The sequence below is a fragment of the Mixophyes fleayi genome, chromosome 4, assembly GCF_038048845.1.
Source record: "Mixophyes fleayi isolate aMixFle1 chromosome 4, aMixFle1.hap1, whole genome shotgun sequence".
NCBI lineage: Eukaryota > Metazoa > Chordata > Amphibia > Anura > Limnodynastidae > Mixophyes > Mixophyes fleayi.
The window spans coordinates 106648069-106668902 of NC_134405.1; the positions used below are offsets into that span (position 1 = coordinate 106648069).

The 20834-nt window shown below is 39.9% G+C and overlaps 1 protein-coding gene across 3 annotated transcripts in view; it reads left to right on the forward strand.

Moving 5' to 3' along the window:
- FBN1 (fibrillin 1) overlaps positions 1-20834 on the forward strand; it is a 192673-nt gene that overhangs the window by 82100 nt on the left and 89739 nt on the right. For all 3 annotated transcript variants that reach the window (XM_075207977.1, XM_075207978.1, XM_075207979.1), the window contains exons 9-14: positions 8109-8234; positions 8351-8509; positions 9460-9645; positions 12222-12380; positions 17450-17569; positions 18996-19121. In XM_075207977.1, coding sequence (XP_075064078.1) covers positions 8109-8234; positions 8351-8509; positions 9460-9645; positions 12222-12380; positions 17450-17569; positions 18996-19121 — 876 coding nt within the window. The remainder of the gene's footprint in view (positions 1-8108; positions 8235-8350; positions 8510-9459; positions 9646-12221; positions 12381-17449; positions 17570-18995; positions 19122-20834) is intronic.

Sequence of the window (20834 nt, forward strand, 5' to 3'; positions counted from 1 at the left end):
AGAGCTGTGTCAGTGATATTTACTGTAAGTGTTTATTTCACATGGACAAAAAACTGCAAAAAAGAGAAGTGACAACAAGTAACGCATTATTAAACTAAATGTAGGACCATTTATATACGCATACCTAGGCTAAGACTAGTTCTCTACCTTGCCAGGAAGTCCACAAAGCCTAAGAAGACATGCTCACAGAAGTTCAAATAAAATATGGGGAGTAGTGTAATGAATGACTGTATATATGTGTGTGTTATATATATATATATATATATATATCATCACCATTTATTTATATAGAGCCACTAATTCCGCAGCGCTGTACAGAGAACTCACTCACATCAGTCCCTGCCCCATTGGAGCTTACAGTCTAAATTCCCTAACATACACACACACAGACAGAGAGAGAGAGAGAGAGACTAGAGTCAATTTGATAGCAGTCAATTAACCTACTAGTATGTTTTTATATATATATATATATATATATATATATATATATATATACACATATATGTGTATAATGTATATATGTAATCCCACTTTTGGGTCATCTATTTGTTTTCAAAAGCAGTTTTGTATATAAATGGCCTTCCTTGTTGCTAATTTCCTGTAATTTTAAGCACTGGGGGTCTATAATCATTGTGAGATAAGATCTTTCTCTGGTGAAAATATAACATTTTGCTGGAGTTAAGCTGGGTACACACTGAGGCATTTTTTTTCCAACTGTACCTACGACTGAAGTTCCGATCAGTCTGGCGATTCATGCGTACACACTGACATGATTTACCTTCAGATCTGTGCCCCTCATCTGGTCCTTCATCTGGTCCACTAGTCCTGGGAATGACAGCACAATGTTCATTCATTCATTACTGTCACATTGTTACACTGATTAAAACCCATACTTGCCAACTCTCCCGGAATGTCCGGGAGACTCTCGCAATTTGCGAGAGTCTCCCTGACTCCCGGGCGAGTGTGGCAATCTCCCGAATTCTGCCCTCTGCCCACCTCACTAGGAAGTGCCCACTTCCTAGTGAAGTGGGCAGAATTAGGTCCCAAACGCCGAGATTCCCGATGAATCACGCCCACCCCCAACGACAGGTTCCCGGAAGAGAGCTGAAGAAAGTTGGTAAGTATGTTAAAACCGCCTTGTTGTAGCTATCCACATGTCATAACGAATTTCGTTCGTTTCTGTGACCAAATGTTCTGTCTCAGAACGAACAAATGAATTATTGCTTCTACAGCACTCTCTACATTTTTTCACTGTGACATTCATTGCTAGCATCGTCTGAAAAGAGCATAACTCTGTAAACTCGGAAAATATTAAACAGTACAACCATCCAACTGAAACGATGATCAGCACTTTGGGACGACTTTAGATCATTATGTCACTATACACACTCACACAATATCTGACTGAACGGTCATATGTTGGCTGATTGGCACAAAGAAAAACCTCTAGGCTGGGTACACACTACAGATAATTTCTCCTGATGCAATAATTTTAACGATTTTACTAACGACTGGTAGTCCCAATGAACATGCAGATTCATGTGTACACACTTATGATTACGATTTACCTTCAGATCTGTGCTCTTTATCTCTCACAACCATCTCCTTAAAAGATCATGCTATGTAAACTCTATGGAGACCTGCCTACACTGCTGGTCGTGAGTGCATACACACTTCCACATTTGCCAGACATTGTTCCATCGTTGATCATGATTTTTTTTTTTAAATAAAGTATTTTTTATTGAGATATTTTTTTTTTTGGGTTATATCATATAAATAACATATCTAACATCCTATCTAATTAACACCTATCTCTACTTATGTCGCTATAAATATTATACAGTGATATTTTCATACTATTATATACCATTTTATATTATTATACATCATATTTTTATTTTTACTATACAATATTATATATTATCTTATACTACTATACATTAAAGTTTCATGATATAATATAATATAATACAATATTAACTTTTATTAATTACACTCCAGGTCACATCAATTGAAGCTGCACAGGGCTGAGAGTTTACATACATGACTCCCCACACCCACCATATCTTCCTGATGAGGGTGGATAACATAACTTGATTCATACCAGTGGTGCCATATATTATGGTATTTATGTATGGCTTTCCTACTTTCATACATGAACCCCTCATGCCTCCAGACTTCAGTAACTAGATTGATCCAGTGAGGCACACTAGGTGGCTCAGCCGCCATCCACTCATCCTGTGTCTCTCGCATCTCTCAGCCGTGTCTCACTCAGCAGGTGTCTCTCTCATCTCTCAGCCCATGTCTCACTCATCCTGTGTCCCACTCATCTCTTAGCCCATGTCTCACTCAGCCTGTGTCTCCCTCATCTCTCAGCCGTGTCTCACTCAGCCTGTGTCTCCCTCATCTCTCAGCCGTGTCTCACTCAGCCTGTGTCTCTCGCATCTCTCAGCCGTGTCTCACTCAGCCGGTGTCTCTCTCATCTCTCAGCCGTGTCTCACTCATCCTGTGTCCCACTCATCTCTTAGCCCATGTCTCACTCAGCCTGTGTCTCCCTCATCTCTCAGCCGTGTCTCACTAAGCCTGTGTCTCCCTCATCTCTCAGCCGTGTCTCACTCAGCCTGTGTCTCCCTCATCTCTCAGCCGTGTCTCACTCAGCCTGTGTCTCCCTCATCTCTCAGCCGTGTCTCACTCAGCCTGTGTCTCCCTCATCTCTCAGCCGTGTCTCACTCATCCTGTGTCCCACTCATCTCTTAGCCCATGTCTCACTCAGCCTGTGTCTCCCTCATCTCTCAGCCGTGTCTCACTAAGCCTGTGTCTCCCTCATCTCTCAGCCGTGTCTCACTCAGCCTGTGTCTCCCTCATCTCTCAGCCGTGTCTCACTCAGCCTGTGTCTCCCTCATCTCTCAGCCGTGTCTCACTCAGCCTGTGTCTCCCTCATCTCTCAGCCGTGTCTCACTCAGCCTGTGTCTCCCTCATCTCTCAGCCGTGTCTCACTCAGCCTGTGTCTCTAGCATCACTCTCAGCCCATGTCTCACTCAGCCTGTGTCTCCCTCATCTCTCAGCCGTGTCTCACTAAGCATGTGTCTCTCGCATCTCTCAGCCCATGTCTCACTCAGCCTGTGTCTCCCTCATCTCTCAGCCGTGTCTCACTCATCCTGTGTCCCACTCATCTCTCAGCCCATGTCTCACTCAGCCTGTGTCTCCCTCATCTCTCAGCCGTGTCTCACTCAGCCTGTGTCTTTTACCTGTCAGCGTTGGCCTCTCTCATCTTTCAGCCCATGTCTCACTCAACCTGTGTCCCTGTCATCTCTCAGCCCATGTCTCACTCAACCTGTGTCCCTGTCATCTCTCAGCCCATGTCTCACTCAACCTGTGTCCCTGTCATCTCTCAGCCCATGTCTCACTCAACCTGTGTCCCTGTCATTTCTCAGCCCATGTCTCACTCAGTCTGTGTCTCTCTTTTACCTGTCAGCCTGTGTCTCTCTCATCTCTCAGCCCATGTCTCACTCAGCCTGTGTCTCTCGCATCTCTCAGCCGTGTCTCTCTCATCTCTCAGCCCATGTCTCACTCAGCCTGTGTCTCCCTCATCTCTCAGCCGTGTCTCACTCATCCTGTGTCCCACTCATCTCTCAGCCGTGTCTCACTCAGCCTGTGTCTTTTACCTGTCAGCGTTGGCCTCTCTCATCTTTCAGCCCATGTCTCACTCAACCTGTGTCCCTGTCATCTCTCAGCCCATGTCTCACTCAACCTGTGTCCCTGTCATTTCTCAGCCCATGTCTCACTCAGTCTGTGTCTCTCTTTTACCTGTCAGCCTGGGTCTCTCTCATCTCTCAGCCCATGTCTCACTCAGCCTGTGTCTCTCTCATCTCTCAGCCCATGTCTCACGCATCCTGTGTCTCTCTCATCTCTCAGCCCATGTCCCACTCAACCTGTGTCCCTCTCATCTCTCAGTCTGTGTCTCACTCGGCAGGGGCTGACCAGGCATAGCTAGTCAAACACACAGAACGGATTAAGCAGCCAGCCAGCCTCAGGCACCTAATCAATAAATAAAGACTGCAGGCTCTGCAATTGATTACAAGACCTGCAGGTCTGCCAAGCAGGGTCTGTTGCAGATGTCATGGTCTCACTGCCTCTATGCGGCCTCAGTAAGCCATCGGCCTACCGGGAAAAGTCCCAGCAAGGTCTATGGCCAACTGCCTTTTGTGACACCTGTAAATTTGAAATCAATGTCTTCTTTTCATGAGGCCACTGTGGAAATTTTACAGTAGAAGTAGGTTGGTATCTTTATAAATATACAGTTTGCCTGTAATGAAATATCTACAACATTCAGCTACTCATTTCAAACAAAATGTCTTGCCTAACCATAATTACTATGTAGGAGAAGTAGTGGTTCACCAGCTGACCATATGTAATAATGTGGAATGTGGCCTTTAGAGAACAACACTTATCTAGAAAATACTTTGCAATTGTTTCATTTCTGCTGTTAAGATGTAATCTGGAGGGTTACATTTTATCATCAGTTTAATGACTACAGACATAATTCCAATACTGCCTAAATTCTCTACCACATTTTGTGATTCACATATGTTTAATTTGAATTTTACATAATCAAGGTTTAAACATTTCTGCCAGTTCAAACAGTCCGGAACCATGGTTCTCAGAAATATTTTTCCGGTGGTCACCAGTTTAACCGCAAATATATGAGAGGTCGGTTTTATCCCCAAGTAACCACAGTGTGGCAGCGTGGGAGAATGTTTTGTTGAAAACACACAATAATCCACTGAGAGTGCTGGTGACTATATTGAATTACTGATGCCCACTGTTGACAATAGATGATATCGCTAATTAAGTTTTTGTGCACACAGAGAGAACAGTGGCAACTGAAACTATTTTATATATGCAAGAAAAGACAAAGGCTCTGCTAACTCAGCTAGTAATGATTAGTGGCATAGCTAAAGGACACTTTTATTCTACACACCTAATAATACCTCCTCACATCACACTTACTTCACTGATAAATGTTTCACACTCACTATCTGCCATTCCATCCAAAATCTTCCCCTTGTATACCGTACAGTCATGGCCAAACGTTTTGAGAATGACACAAATATTGGTTTTCGCAAAGTTTGCCGCTTCATTGTTTTTAGACCTTTTTGTCAGATGTTGCTATGATATACTGAAGTAAAATTACAAGCATTTCATAAGTGTCAAAGGCTTTTATTGACAATTACATTAAGTTTATGCAAAGAGTTAATATTTGCAGTGTTGACCCATCTTTTTGAAGACCTCTGCAATTCGCCCTGGCATGCTGTCAATCAACTTCTGGGCCACATACTGACTGATGCCCGCCCATTCTTGCCTAATCAATGCTTGGAGTTTGTCAGAACTTATGGGTTTTTGTTTGTCCACCCGCCTCTTGAGGATTGATCACAAGTTCTCAATGGGATTAAGGTCTGGGGAGTTTCCTGGCCATAGACTCAAAATTTTGAAGTTTTGATCCCCAAGCCACTTAGTTATCACTTTGCCTTATGGCAAGGTGCGCTATCATGCTGGCAAAGGCATTATTCGTCACCAAACTGTTCTTGGATGGTTGGGAGAAGTTGCTCTTGGAGGATGTTTTGGTACCATTCTTTATTTATGGCTGTAGTGTTAGGCAAAATTGGGAGTGAGCCCATCCCTTGGCTGAGAAGCAACCCCACGCATGAATGATCTCAGGATGCTTTACTGTTGGCATGACACAGGACTGATGGTAGCACTCACCTTTCCTCGTTTTTCCAAATGCACCAAACAATCTGAAAGGGGATTCATCAGAGAAAATGACTTTACCCCAGTCCTCCGCAGTCCAATACCTGTACCTTTTGCAGAATATTAGTCTGTCCCTAATGGTTTTCCTGGAGAGAAGTGGCTTCTTTACTGGCATTCTTGACAGCAGGCCATCCTCCAAAAGTTTCAGCTCACTGTGCGTGCAGATGCACTCACACCTGCCTGCTGCCATTCCTGAGCAAGCTCTGTACTGCTGGTACCACAATTCTGCAGCTGAATCTTTAGGAGACGGTCCTGGCGCTTGCTGGGCATTGGTGGGTGCCCTGAAGCCTTCTTCACAACTATTGAACCTCTCTCCTTGAAGTTCTTGATGATCCGATAAATGGTTGATTTAGGTTCAATCTTACTAGCAGCAATATCCTTGCCTGTGAAGCCCTTTCCGTGCAAAACAATGATGACTGCACGTGTTTCCTTGCAGATAACCATCGTTAACAGAGGAAGAACAGTGATTTCAAGTACTACCCTCCTTTTAAAGCTTCCAGTCTTTTATTCTAACTCAATTAGCATGACAGAGTGATCTCCAGCCTTGTCCTCGTCAACACTCTCCCCGGTGTTAACAAGAGAATCACTGAACCGTTGTCAGCTGATCCTTTTGTGGCAGGGCTGAAATGTAGTGGAAATGTTGTTTTGGGATAAAGTTTATTGTCATGGCAAAGAGGGACTTTGAAATTAATTGCAATTCATCTATCACTCTTCATGACATTCTGGAGTATATGCAAATTGCCAACATAAAAAGTGAGGTAGCAGACTTTGGGAAAAATAATATTTAAAATTTTTTGGTCATGGCTGTACCTCCTTATGTTTACCTCCTTGTGTCTAGCCTGCCTCCCCTTATCTATTGCCTCTATTCCCTTATATCTAACCTGTTCCCCTCATAGTTGACCCTCCCTTGGTTCTCTTTTGTTGCCCAAATGAGTGAGCAGTATTGAATCTTTAGAACACAGGGCCTCAGTTATGTCCTCAGAGCTTGTGGTTCTGGTAGCAATTGCTCCTTCTGCTACTCATTGCTATGCCACTGTGAATAGAGCATCCCGGGAATAGTTTTTCAGCATAACTGGAAAGGAAGACATTGCCAACTTGTGTGTGAGAACATCCAGTTTATTTCCCCCTATAACGGCAGACAGGCCGCTCTAACCCTGGTCTGTTTTGGCTGAAGCAACAGATGGAGTGCTCTGAGTACAGAACTTGGAGACATGAACATTAAGAACACTGTGAAATTTTAACATAAAATACATAGTTACTTTCTTTATTTAAGAGTATATAGATATATAACTTTAATCTCTTCAGAGCTGACACTGGAAGCAGTCTAGGAAGACGGGTCATCCTCATCTATAAAAATATCCCAAATCAACAAACATAACAGTGACACTATGTTTTTATAGCTTTTCAATCCAAAATAAGTATATGGGTTAGTGATATTTTGCTCACTCTCAACCAAAATATGACTTGTGGCATTTCCCTCCAATCCCATTTATCCAGCCATAATCCTGAGTGCTGTGTCAACATAGAAGTGCATGAGTCAGGGACATTCAAAATTAATACATATGCTGCATTATTTATAAACCCATAGATGTGTTTACTTAAACCACAAATGCTCCCCAAGGTCTCTTTCAGTGCTCAGTGCTTATATAGAGTTGAGGGAAGTTTCCCTTTACAATGCAGCGCCGCTTTAAATTTAAGCGCTGAAGAGGCTGAACACGCCGGAGATGAAGAATCCGGAGATTCATACATTTACCCCCAGATCTAAACTCGAACACAGCAATGACACATATTACCTGTATCCTGTCAAATTGGTATGAAACTCTATTTAAAAAAAAAATAAATCAAAAAATCGCATTTCATTAATGTTCTCTTCCAAATAATCTGCAAACAACTGGAGTAAGTACTGTGTAGTAATTTTAAGAGGCGTAAGTTATTTTTCTAAAAATATCACACAAAATATGTTAGTATAGTATGTAAAATTGAGTATCATAAAACATTTAAATAAATACAATATAACAAAATCAAAGTTTACATTGTATTTAAACTCTTCTTTTAGCATTAACTCCTTAAAATTGGGTCTAAGTTGTACAATTGAACTGCAGATACTTTGCTTCATAGCATTGAAGCCCATTACTGTACTGTCTTCAACACTTTACATGGACTACGGTAACAAAGTGCTTTTTGTATTCAAAATAGAATAACAAAAGTGGGCTATCATATAAAATATGTAGATATTTTTTATACAATATATAGGATGGTCAAAATATAGAATGTTTATGTTATATTTTCAATTGTTTTAGATATTGATGAATGTAGCACAATACCAGGGATCTGCGAATCGGGGGAATGTGCTAACACTCCAGGCAGTTACTTCTGCAAATGTCCACAAGGATTTTTTACATCAGCCGATGGGTCAAGATGTATAGGTAAGTATGTCATCAAAATATCTGTGGGGTTTTTTCTGCTTGTATTAGTTTTGGAAAAATTGTTTATCTCTACTTCGGTATTCTGTACAGTAACCAATGATTTTTCTCAATGACAGATATTCGTCCCGGGTATTGTTACACATCCTTAGCTAATGGCCGCTGTACCAACCAGCTTCCGCAGCTCCTGCCGAAAATGCAGTGCTGCTGTGATACTGGAAGATGCTGGTCTTCAGGAGTATCCACGCCACCCGAAGTGTGCCCTTTACGGGGAACAGGTGTGCATTTACACTCATACCAAAACTTACACATGCATCCTTAAAATTGTGTAGATTGTTTAAATAGCCATTGTCCTTTTTATTTGTACAAGCATGTCTTTAATGCTATGATTTCATATGGACACAGCTTAATGTGTGGATAGTAATATATATTTGACATGTATATATATTTATATAGCTTTGTGTGAAAAAAATGTGCCCGGACAGGCAATCTAAAACTACTAATTTATAGGCAGGTTCCTCCACCAGCATCAGTAATTGTTTGAAAAGCAAAATAATGTCTTTAAGAGTTAAGATGTAGCATGTTACATTCACCATAGCTCTTAAAAATAATCTCCTTGTATATCTGCTCTCAGGAAGCAAAGGGAGGAATGCATTAGCACTTTGCAGGGTCTAAGTTTCTTAAAAATTAACTTGTTTACTACACACTGTGGGCTAAAACAATATTTATGATAATGAAGCTTATTAATTTATCAGATCTAGACACAGAACACATGTATCGGTGACATCACTAGTTTCTAGTGAACTGATAGACTGAATATTTATTGGTTCAGGCCATAAAATGGCTGCCTCCAGTTTGTGTACAGTACTCTCACCATGGTAGTTGCTTAGTATCTGTGCAGCCATTGTACACTACTGACCAAACCCATTTTTTATCAGGAAGTTGAATGCCCCCGCAAGTACAGTTCTGGTCACTGTAGGGTGATGGTGGACCAAGCAAAGCAATTATGAATGGTTGTAATAATCTAAAATGCTTTTTTTACAGAAGAAACATTTATGTTGCAATTTTCTGCTATGTGACCAAACAAACTGTGTCTCATAGTCTGTTTTGAGTGTTTATTGACCATTAGTGCATGAGTAGGGATTAAGGTATCCTTTTCAGGATCCTTACTTTTCTAGTTTAGGGTTTTCAAATTCTGTAATAATTTTTGTATTTTTTTTTATTTCAGATGAGTATCGCAAGCTGTGCACAGTGACATGGTCACGCCCTGTTCAGTATCCTGGTCAAGAACCAGGACCTGTTATTCCAGGCCCAGAGTACCCACATCCATTAGGCCCCCAAATACGACCAGGCCACCCTCCTGTGTTTCCACAACAACCAGTTTACCCAGGATTCGCAACTCGTGGTCCTCCCGGTAAGTATCGTTGATAACACTATGTATTTTCTAAACAAAAATTCTCTCTTATGAACATAGACAGCTGTCTTATAGTGCACTTAAGGACACGTATTTGACATTCTGAGATCAACAATAACAATAAAAACAATAAAATATAAACACAACAATATATTTAGAAGTGTCCATAATTGTGTGCATGAGAAGCAGGGATAGAGACACTGAAGGGTAGCCTTAAAGATTGGACTGAAAGTGCATCTCAAGGGTGCAGAGGTAAAAAGGAAAAAGTAAGTGCGGAAACCCACCAGGAAAGAGGGCCCTGCTTGTAAGAACTTATAATCTAGAGGCTATGGCCAGAAACAAAGATGGTGACACTGAATGGGGGGAGTAAAAGAGTTACATTGAGTGGGGACTAAGTGTAGGTTTGAAGCCATGGAAATTAGTGGATAGTCTGATTGGGCGAGGGAGTGCATTCCAGAAGTGGGGAGCAGTACAGGAGAAGTCTTGGAGGCAGGGGTTGGAAGAGGTAATCGGTGGAGAGGTAAAGAGGCAGCCGTTGGCTGAGCAGAAGGACAGGAGCGAGTGTTAATGAAAGGTTACAATAGTCAAGGTGGGAGATCAAGAGAGGGTGGATGCTGCATCTGAAGTGAGAAAGGGCCTGATCCTAGAGATATGGGCAAAGAGAGGAGAAGAGGTAAGCAGACATGGAAGGGGGGGAATGACAATGAGTTCTGTCTTAGGCATTTTAATATTGAGAAAGTGTTGGGACATCAGGGAGGAGATGGCAGATAACTGGAGATGGGAGAAGGAGGGAAGGGGAGAGGTCTAGGTTGGAGAGGTAAATTTGGGTATTGGGCAGTAGCTAGAAAGAGAGATAGGGTCGAGAGACGGTTTCTTGAGGACACATGGGTGTGTTTAAAGGATGTTGGGGAGGTACCAGATGATAGGGATAGGGGATCAGAGCAGGTGGAGGGGGCGAGAGGAGAGAAGGACATGGGCTCCATGCTAAGAGACTGTTGAAGGCTAAAAGTGAGAGATGGAGCTGCAGAAACCAGGACAGAGGTAAAGGTGCGGTTGAAGAGAGAGATAACCTAGTCAGTGTGAGGGAGAGAAATGGGTCAAAAGAGGAGTAGAAGGCGGCAAGTCAAGGGCATTGCAATTTTATGCAAAAAACATTTTTGAAGGTAGCGGGTGAATTTTCCATGCCATGTTTGAGGTGGCAGGGGTAGGGAGAGGCTAAAAAAGAAGAGTTGGTCATCAGAGAGAGTGGAAAAATACAAGATTAAGGGAGTGGCCACTGTTGTGAGAGATAGAGGAGGTCCATTGTGAGAAATGAAATTATCAAGGTATTGGGACACAGGAACAGGGTGCTTTAGATGACAGCGATACAAGAGTGGACTGGGTGGAAAAGGCAGACTTCGATGGAAGATAAGGAAAGATAAGGATCAAGGAGAATGGCCCAGAAGGTGCAGCAGAGTAAGAGAAGGATATCCATGCTGCCATCTTGCTTGTCCACTGGACTAGGGGTGTGGGAGAAGGAGAGGTCCCTCAGTGAGAGAGCAGCAGGAGAGCCTGTGTAGGACAGGGAGAGCCAGATTTCAGTAGTAGCAAGGATGCTGAAGGAGTTTGAGATCATGGATGGAAACCTTTTTGTTGTAGACAGATCTGGCATTCTGGAGAGCATATGAGAAGGTGAAGGAAAGAAATGGTGAGATTTGGATAAGGCTGGAGGGGTTGCTGTGTCAGTGTTGGGCAAGTGAGAATCGGGGTTAGTAAGGATTGGACAGGAAACTGGATATGGGGACACCAGAAGCCTTTTTTTGCAGACAAATCTGGCATTCTGGAGAGCATATGAGAATGTGAGGGAACGAAATGATGAGATTTGGATAAGGCTGGAGCGGATTACTGCTTTTTCAGTATTGGGCAAGTGAAAAGCAGGGTGAGTACGGTGAGTAAGTGAGATGTTGGGAGAGAGGATGGGAGACACACATACAGAAAGAGGAGTAGACGTGGAAGAGCGAGGTTTACCATTAATCTGTACTGCACCCAACCAGTAAAATTAGTATGTGCAGGAATGTCTAAAGGGCAATCATTACCTGTTCCCCAGATTGCACAAGAAGTCACTGGTATTACTAATATCTATTACATAGACCTAAGGCTTTTATATGACTAGTGGAAAATGGGGTCTACCGTGTACAGCACAGTTCAGGATATATATGTGTATTAAAATCTGCACATCAGAATTTCCTTCATATTTTAGTTGACCTAGACAGGCTTATAGTTAAGTAGCAGTTAAACTTACAAGAAGTCAGCTTACACCTAGCGAGTTTCATTACATGTAGCCACTCACGCTTATATTTGGACTTTTATGTCTGGTTATTCGGACTGATCTTAGAATCGTCTCAGCCCGCTTACTTCCTTACTACCTCCTTTCTCTCTATTTGAATCTCTTTTTTCAACTTCCCTCTTCATTATTCACACTTTTCTCTCCCCTTCCTTGTTTGTTTATAATGATTTATGGTTATAAATTGTATTTGTATGTATTGTATTGTACAGTTGTTTGGCTTATGTTTTACTGTATGTATCTTTCTCCCCAGTGGTTCTCTCAGTAAACCTAACACAGCAGCAGCCGGTAACAGATTACTGTGTATCATTCCGTAACTTGTGCTTACATGGTCGCTGCATTCCCACTCCTGGAAGCTACCGGTGTGAATGTAACAAGGGATTCCAGTTAGATGGTAGAGAAGTATGCATAGGTGCGACACTTTTCCTTATTTCTACTTTTACTGTTCACAATAAAAATGTTACTGTGGAAAGCAATATGCTAAATTTGATTACAGAAAAAGTGAAAGCCTAGGCCTGCAGCTATATATTTTATTGAGCATATATATTTTATATATATTTCATCACCCGTTAATACAGGTGTTGGAAAAGACCTGCATCATGTCCGATAACTCCAGTTGTGGAGGTTTATTGCTGGTGACATTGTATCAGTGTTTCACAATGCAAAATAAATGCAGTTCATCTATATAGTTAGTGTCTTTCAAATGTATTCATAACCATGTTGAATGTAATAAAATAATATCACAGAAAGCTAATACTGTTTGAAGAGGGCAAAACAAGAATATATTGTAACTGTATACTATAATAAAGTCTTAATGAATAATTTCATCATCCTCAACCAGAGTGCAGTATATAGAGGTGTGATCAGGTGCCCCTTCTGCTGGCTGTGGAAAGCTAGTAGTCCACACAGTCACTTTTTCCTGCCTATAATGCAGCGCTGAGGGGACTGGAGCCCACTTACCACCACCACCACAGTCATCACCGGGTACCAGGTTAAACAAACATTGAACTTTGCAGACATGCTTCTTGTCTAGCACTATATTTGGAAGACAAAAGGTTGTGTACATGCTGAGAAAATATTATGTGTGAGTGTAGTTTGGTGTCCTTATTGTTTTAGGTATTAAAAATAAATGGTTGACAACCCTACATAGTTTTGAGCCAATAGGTGTTTCTGTGCTTAGTGTAGTTATGTTTGAATGAATTTAGATTTTTTGTTTACTTACCATCAGTAAGCTTGTTGACATTTGGCAATCTTGGATAGGAAGCTCATACAAGATAGAAAATGGGCATTTCAGCAATCCCGAGAGTGTACTAAAATCTAAAAGATATTCTCCTTGAAGGAATGGTATTGTTTTCTTAGACACTGTCCCAAGTTATAAAACTCTATTGGACTCACCATTCTAGTGTGAATAGAGTACGTTATTTTTATTCTGTGCTTTTTAGGAGTTCACTGTTAAATTATACATTTGGTTACATTTAATAAAAGTTGAAATTAATATTGATCCTTGTGTGTCAGTTGACACTTTATACAATAATTGCAGCAAGGTTTGAAATCAGCCCGTGTTAATCCGCTCGCTGCTTTATACCTTGATGAAGATGAGGATGTTTAAGGAATGTTACAGTATAAATGATTTGATCAAACTGTTAACATAAATTACAGACTAAAGCAAGGGCAAAGTCTTAAGGTTAACTAGAATGAAATTTGAAGTTACCAGCCATGGAATTCTTTATGGTTTCTGTGCAAATGGAAAATGCTGTTTGCCAATAAAATGTACAAGTTACTTTGAAAGTAGAGAGCATTAGATGGTTACTAAGCTGTAACTCAGGGAGCGCTGCGAATCTTGGGCTGGTGAAATGTTTGTGTAATGCTTTTGGAAGTGTGTGGAATTTATAGTTGAGAATGTTGGTTCATAAACAGCATTGGTGAGTCCAAAGCTTTTGTGGTGAGTCATGTTTTGAGACTCGGGTTGCCAAGTCATAAAATGTATCCTAAGAAACTTCTCCTTGGAACATTGGCTCCTTTCCTTTTCACAAGGTACTCAACTCTACCTGTACTTATTAAGAATAGGAAATATACTTAGTATAGGGTAGTTAAGACTGGAAGTAACAGATTGTATTGTAGGAAAGCAGTTGGTGGAATAGCCATCTTTTCAACCTATATAAAATCAAAATATTGTTTGCAGCTGTGATTCCAGAGACTTGTATCCTACAGAAAATAACAAACTCCTCACTAATTAATATATATGTTTCATTGAAGTCACAAGCAACGGGCAGACAGCTTCTGTGCATGCTCTGCCAGCTTGTGCTTTCAGTGCCCGCTTTAAATAGTTTCATTTTAAAAAATGAGCTCAACTAATAAAATCATGTAGGTTGCTCAAAAGTTGTAATTATAACTATGCTTATAACGATCAGCCCCTAGAATACTTGCATCATAAACGAGATGAATTCAGGAGAACTGACATTATTGCTAAGTTGATCTTTAGTATGAGAAACTTTAATTTGCTAAACAGCAAGTTCTTTCATATTCATGCTGTTCTTCTAATTAACACCTGCTAGAGGAGAATAGACATTGAGGCTAATTTAATAGCATGGTGCAAGGAGCAATAATGTGCTGTACCTCACAGCATTCTGCCAGATGTCAGCTTTAAGCAGTGTACTTTAGTCAGACTAATCATAGCTGATATATAATTAGTTGCTGTGGTTAAAGTACACCTGCCATAGTCTATTGTAGAAGACATGAGTTAAAATATTGTCCTACAATGTAGACTCATTGCTAGCATTTCACCTATACCTGCATAGGCAATATCTATACTGGCAGTGCTTTCCGAAAGAAATCAATTAATGGTAAAGTGCAGCATTAAAAAATACAGAGCAGCAAGTTTGTAGAAGTATACCAAGGACGTAATTGCCATCTAATACTACAGAATATACTAGTTAAAAACATAAAGAGGAGTCAGGTTGCCCCCAAATCAGTTTAGTTTTGATTTCCAATAATTTGAGCATCATGCAAGCAAAATAGACAAAGGTACTTGAACTAGGATTTCACATTGAAGTAGTCATCTATGCATTGTACTGAAGGCATGGAAAGCATTACACAAAGTATATTACAAATGTACCATTTTGGCACAAATGATACAGCAGTATGGCTGCGTATAGGTTGTTTGTTTAACTAGAAAACTGCCGTAGCTTCATAGCATTGCAGAGCACATTCATTACAGAACATATTTAGGAAGGATGTTTGACCAGGAAAGCGTGTTTACCTAAGGCTAGAATTCTGAATGAGCAACAGTATTTGCTGACTCTTGATCTTTTTTCCAGATTGTAGACAAAATTAACTTTCAAAAACCACTTAATGTATTCTTGATTTTTTATTTTTTTTGTAAAGAAATTAATAAATCCAATATGACATTTTCTGAGCCAAACTCCTCGCAAGTTCTATTCCGTTCTGTTGACTGAGTTTATTTTTAACCACAAATGCCTCTCAATTTTAGGAAGGAAATGGTTGTGTCCACTTAGGGGCACATCTATATTTGCATGACAAGAGCTTCTGTGTGTGAACTAGAGTTTAAGAATATGGAAAAAATGCACTTCTTTAACTGTAAAGGAGTTCCCCTTACTACAGCGTCTGATGTCTCTGGAAGTCCTATCATGGTGTTTATTAATTATTTTCACACTATTAATCTGTATTTTCCATACTTTCCACATATTATGTAATTTGTCAACCTGCTGCATTGTCAGGTTTCGGCAATTGTTTACTTACTAACTGTTTTGATGCAACAGTTTCCATCCTTTTGTAACCACTGTCTATTGGGAACATATTGGGAACTGTTGTTCAACAACAGCTGGACAGACAGATGGTCCCTACCGCTCTGCTAAACCACATTTTTGGAACATTATTCAAAAGCAAATATTAAATATCCTATAGTCACTTTCTTCCAAATGCTCTTTGTAGCTAGAACAATTTGAGTTCTGGAAGAACTGTTGACAGGGATGATCAGCATATCTCTACCCAGAGTTCCAAGAGTAAGATTTATTCCTTCACTCTTTGGTTTTGTAGGATGATGCTAGTTGTCATAAATTAAGTTTTATAAGTCTGTTGTTGCCTGTAATTGAGAGGGCTCTTTCCTATCCACCCACTGTAAGCTTAAGTGAACTGTTAAGTACAAAGTTATTATTATTTAAGAGTTAAGAGGCAACATTTATTTTATTTAGTATTGTTCAGCGTTTAGCACTTATTTTCAAAGAGCTTTGCTCCTTTGTCATCTAAGTTTTAGCATTATATCTTTCAGTTAAGCATTTTCATTCTCAGATTTATCAATACTTGTCTACAGCTTTACACTTATAATCTAAGATTTATCGGATTATGTATTCTTTGCTAAATGCACATTATTTAATATTTAGCACCCATTATAGAATATTTACACAATTACATGTATTACACATTAACATCGCTCTTTTATTTGTTTTATTTTAAAAGTATTATACCAGGAACAACTACATTGAGAGCCAACACTCCAAGTATGTCCTGGAATCCTAGTTTATTTAGAACTCCTCATTCAATTGTATTATTCATTAGTTAAGAATTAACCTGTGTTTTACTGTGAATACATAATCCAATATTTTCCAGGTTTAGTATTACCAAATTGTACTTGTTTACTTAAACATTGGACGAGTTTAATAGTATTTCTATAAAGTTCAGCATGCGGTAGTTTTTGTGTGCCCACATGCAAAGATGAGATTTATTGTGCACAATCATATATTTAAATAATGGAGATACAATGGGGATAAATGTATCAAGCTGCGAATTTGAAAACTGGAGATGTTATCTATAGCAACCAATCAGATTCTAGCTATCATATTGTAGAATGTACTAAATAAATGATAACTAGAATCTGATAGGTTGCTATAGGCAACATATTCACTTTTCAGACTCGCTGGAGCTCGCAACTTGATGCATTTACTCCCATAGAGGAGAGACCTTGGTTATGGTAGTGCCCCTGGTGTTGTAATGGGCATCAGATTTGCCCCCACAAAATAGGTGGATTCTTAGTTGTCCTGGTGGCGGAGATCTGCTCTCTGCCTATAAATTCAAACGGATGCTTTTTACAGCTCCCAAGCACGTTTAATATAGGAAGGTACATTTATATGTGCACTTCTACCGATGTAATCAAACATTTAAATGTTTGACAGTGGCAGATTCAATAAAGGGCCATGTTGTTCCCTAAGTCTCATGAATTATTTAAGACATACATGAGTCTTGTGTAGCAGTATTTTAAGAGAAATATGTGAAAGTTGAAATTAATGAAGGGTCTTGTTGTAAATTGATAGTTTACTAGGACTTTTTATTTTTAGTACTACTCATAACTATTATTTTTTAAAAAAGTATACATGTTAGGAGTTTTTACTTACCATATGATTTTCTGTGTGCTTTTGTATATTTGGATGGCTTTGAATAAAACGTTTTCTTTTTCCAACATTTTAGATGTTGACGAGTGTGAAAGAAATCCTTGTCGTCATGCAGATTGTGTAAATACACAGGGGTCATACATTTGCCAGTGCAATGCTGGATTCCAGAGTACATCAACCCGGACAGAATGCAAAGGTATGACTGATAGCATGACCATACAGCAGGGGTACAGCAACTGGAGAGGTTATTCATTTAGCTTAAGAAATTATATATTTAACACTAATAAAGTAAAGTAAAACTTTGTTCTGTATTTTGAGCAACCATTTTAATGCAACTGCTGATTTCATGCGGCCTATTTTGTTTATGATTTTATAATGAAAGTATGTTTATTCTTTAGTTTAAGTTGTGTAAATGAATTATAATTTAATTTCCCAACTGGTTTGAATTGCACTGTGATTGTCAGCATCCGAGAGAGGTTGCAATGATTCCCTCCTTTTCAGTCATTTTGATTGACAACTCTGAAGGGACTAACTATTGTACTGCATGAGTTCTGGGTAGTGTAGCTGCTTCAATGTCTGGTTCATTTAGTGCTTCTCTCTCCATCAGAGAATGGGCCATTATAGAACTTATTATTGTGCTCAAAAGCACTACAAATGTATATTTATAAAATCCCTCACTCACCACCCACCTGCAACATCATGGACATTGGCTTTAATAGTTATTAATGCTTTCGTGTGGATAATAAATGTGAGAGTAGGGTAAAATGTAATAAAGATATGGGGTTTCAGAGAACATTTAAAGATTTGAAGGATGGGAGAGAGTCTGACCTGGCGTGGTAAGGTATTCCATAACTGAGTAGTGGCACATGAGAAGTCTTGTAGGTGGGAGTGAGAGGTGGTTACCAGAGATGACACCTCACCCCTCATTCATTAAATAAATAGTTTCCTTTGTTCTCCTAAAATATTGATTGGTGTAAACTTTACATTACAATGCATTAAGGCATTGGGATTCTCCTTGTTACTTGTGGCACTTTGTTTAATTTACATTGGGCAAAGTTCATCTATGAAAGTGCATCTCTGCTAAAGAGCAACTGGAAGGTGCAACAATGATCCCATTTAAGGAACAGGAAAAGACATTAAATCCACCATCTCTGAGCTGGTGCAACAATCACTTCCTTTTGCACAGAGGAAATGGTCCAGCCCCCCTCCATGTATTAAGGAATGGCCATAAAAATACATCCAACTTATTTCAGCAATCTTGTTTTGCAAAATGAAATCTAGTTTTTGCACTGCTCCATATATTACCAAGGAAAACTTTGCTCTGCCCACTCCTCCTGTGACCCGATGCAAACCTCCACTCATTTGCATTTACCTTTGTCTCTGTAAACCCATGTGCTTTAGTAGAAATCTAGGCTTACTGGTGCAAATATATGCACATCTGTGCAAATCGAGGCTCACAGTACCACCAGAGAGGGTCTTGTGCTGCTCCTTGGCTCTTTCGTGCTTCGTAAATGAGGCCCAGTCTCTGTAGGCAACAAGTGCTGTTTTTGTCACTTTTATACGCTTGTTGTTTTCGGCAGATAAATTGTATGAAACTTTTGAACCTAATTTCTATTTTTTAGACATTGATGAGTGCTTACAAAATGGGAGGATCTGCAACAACGGGCGATGTGTGAATACAGATGGCAGTTTCCACTGTGTGTGTAATGCAGGTTTTCAAGTGTCACCTGATGGGAAGAATTGTCAAGGTAAATATATTGTTTGGTTTTAATGTAAGTACTGCAATTAATTGCACAATTGTGCCTTTTTTTTTTTCATTACACATGAAATCTGAAAATCTGTGAATCACTGGCATAAAGCTAGCCACACATACTGTGATACCGCATCAGATATTGGACAGCTGGTCTATATATTGCAGCATGTGTGGCCCCAAAGTGATTATGATGACAGATAAATATCCCCTCATAGTCCACAGGATTATTTTTAGAAAGGGTGTAAAATAGGGTCGGACAATGACCTGCATATGGCAACTGTGCTACCAACACTGAAGTTGGAAGTGATCCGGCTGCTCGGCTCAAAATCCAGATGCTGGGATCTCGTCTGGTCTGGACATTTATGGCCAAATTGAACAATGATCCTGTCACTTGATGTTTGGGTCAGGATGGGCCTGTGTGGGGGAACCTTTAGTACCAGTAGCATGTGTCACTGACGCATTTGATTTTATTATATAGACTAGTGCTCATGTTGGATCCAAATGGCCTGTGCACAACTATAAAGAAAGGCCAGAGTTCAATGGCAGATTAAATGTTTTAGTTCCCTTGTGTAAAACTTTGTATTGCCCCACTCATTTTCTTTGAATGCTTTATATTAAAATGGATACACAACACACCAACATGGGGTATACTACAGTGCATAATGGCATTCGGCAAGAGCAGTACATAATGACATATGACATCATAGTATAGGGCATCTCAAAGCCGATAGTGGAAACGTCCAGTGCACCCATTGTAGTTACACCACTTATTGGAACTATTCACTTTGAGGCTCAGGGCAAAAGAGTCCCAAGCCTTGAAGGGGTCTTTTGTTTTGCAAAGATTAGAGTTACAGTAACTGGACTGATTTTCATTTCCATGTCTTGTTGCCTTAATCATTGTAACTTTCCCTTAAAACCAACTACCAAAGTGTATGCGGTGGCCCCTGCATTAGGTGGACTGACACATTGTTCCTGGACCGGGGTAGTTGTTTCCTGTTTCCTTTACTGATACAAACTCCAGTGGTGTAGCTTAATTTACAGACTCGTTATGCACATATAACATTGGTAAAGGTATGTGCCAGTAGCCACAACAATTTCTGATTCTACTCTCTTGACCCTTTTGGAATGTCAGCATTACATTTAGAACTGAATGTTGTTTAACGCAGAAAAAAAGAGCTATCAAAGCTTTCCAGAAAGAAAGTGTGTGGGATTGAGGAAGTAATCACATTGTTATTGAAAACAATAGTCTTTTGAAGATTGGCAGTTTTCCAGCAAACTGTTTTTGTTACATTGACTGTATAATAGAAGGAGTTGCTCTAGCTTTTAGATAATCCTGAAAGTGTGGAAAGATGCTGACTCTTAGATAAAGACCATCAAAAACTACTATTACACTGATTTCTGTGTACGACCCCTCAGTATCTTGTGACTTAAAGGACATTTCTAGTTTTGGTCCGTTTAAAATGGTTCTTTTAAAAACCTCTGTACTTGCAATGTGTGGCTTTATTTCCTTGGGATCTCCTTCTTCTCCACTGGGTGGACCCCTAAGTAAATCAGACGTCCACTAGAAGGAGACCCAGTGTGCAGGACCTAGAGGAGCATTCTGTCAGGACCATCCCCATGGCCTCATTAAAAGTTCCTGTACCAGTAATTAATGGGACTTAAATGTGTTAATATCCCAAAATTAAACAGATTAATGTTTTTTATGGAA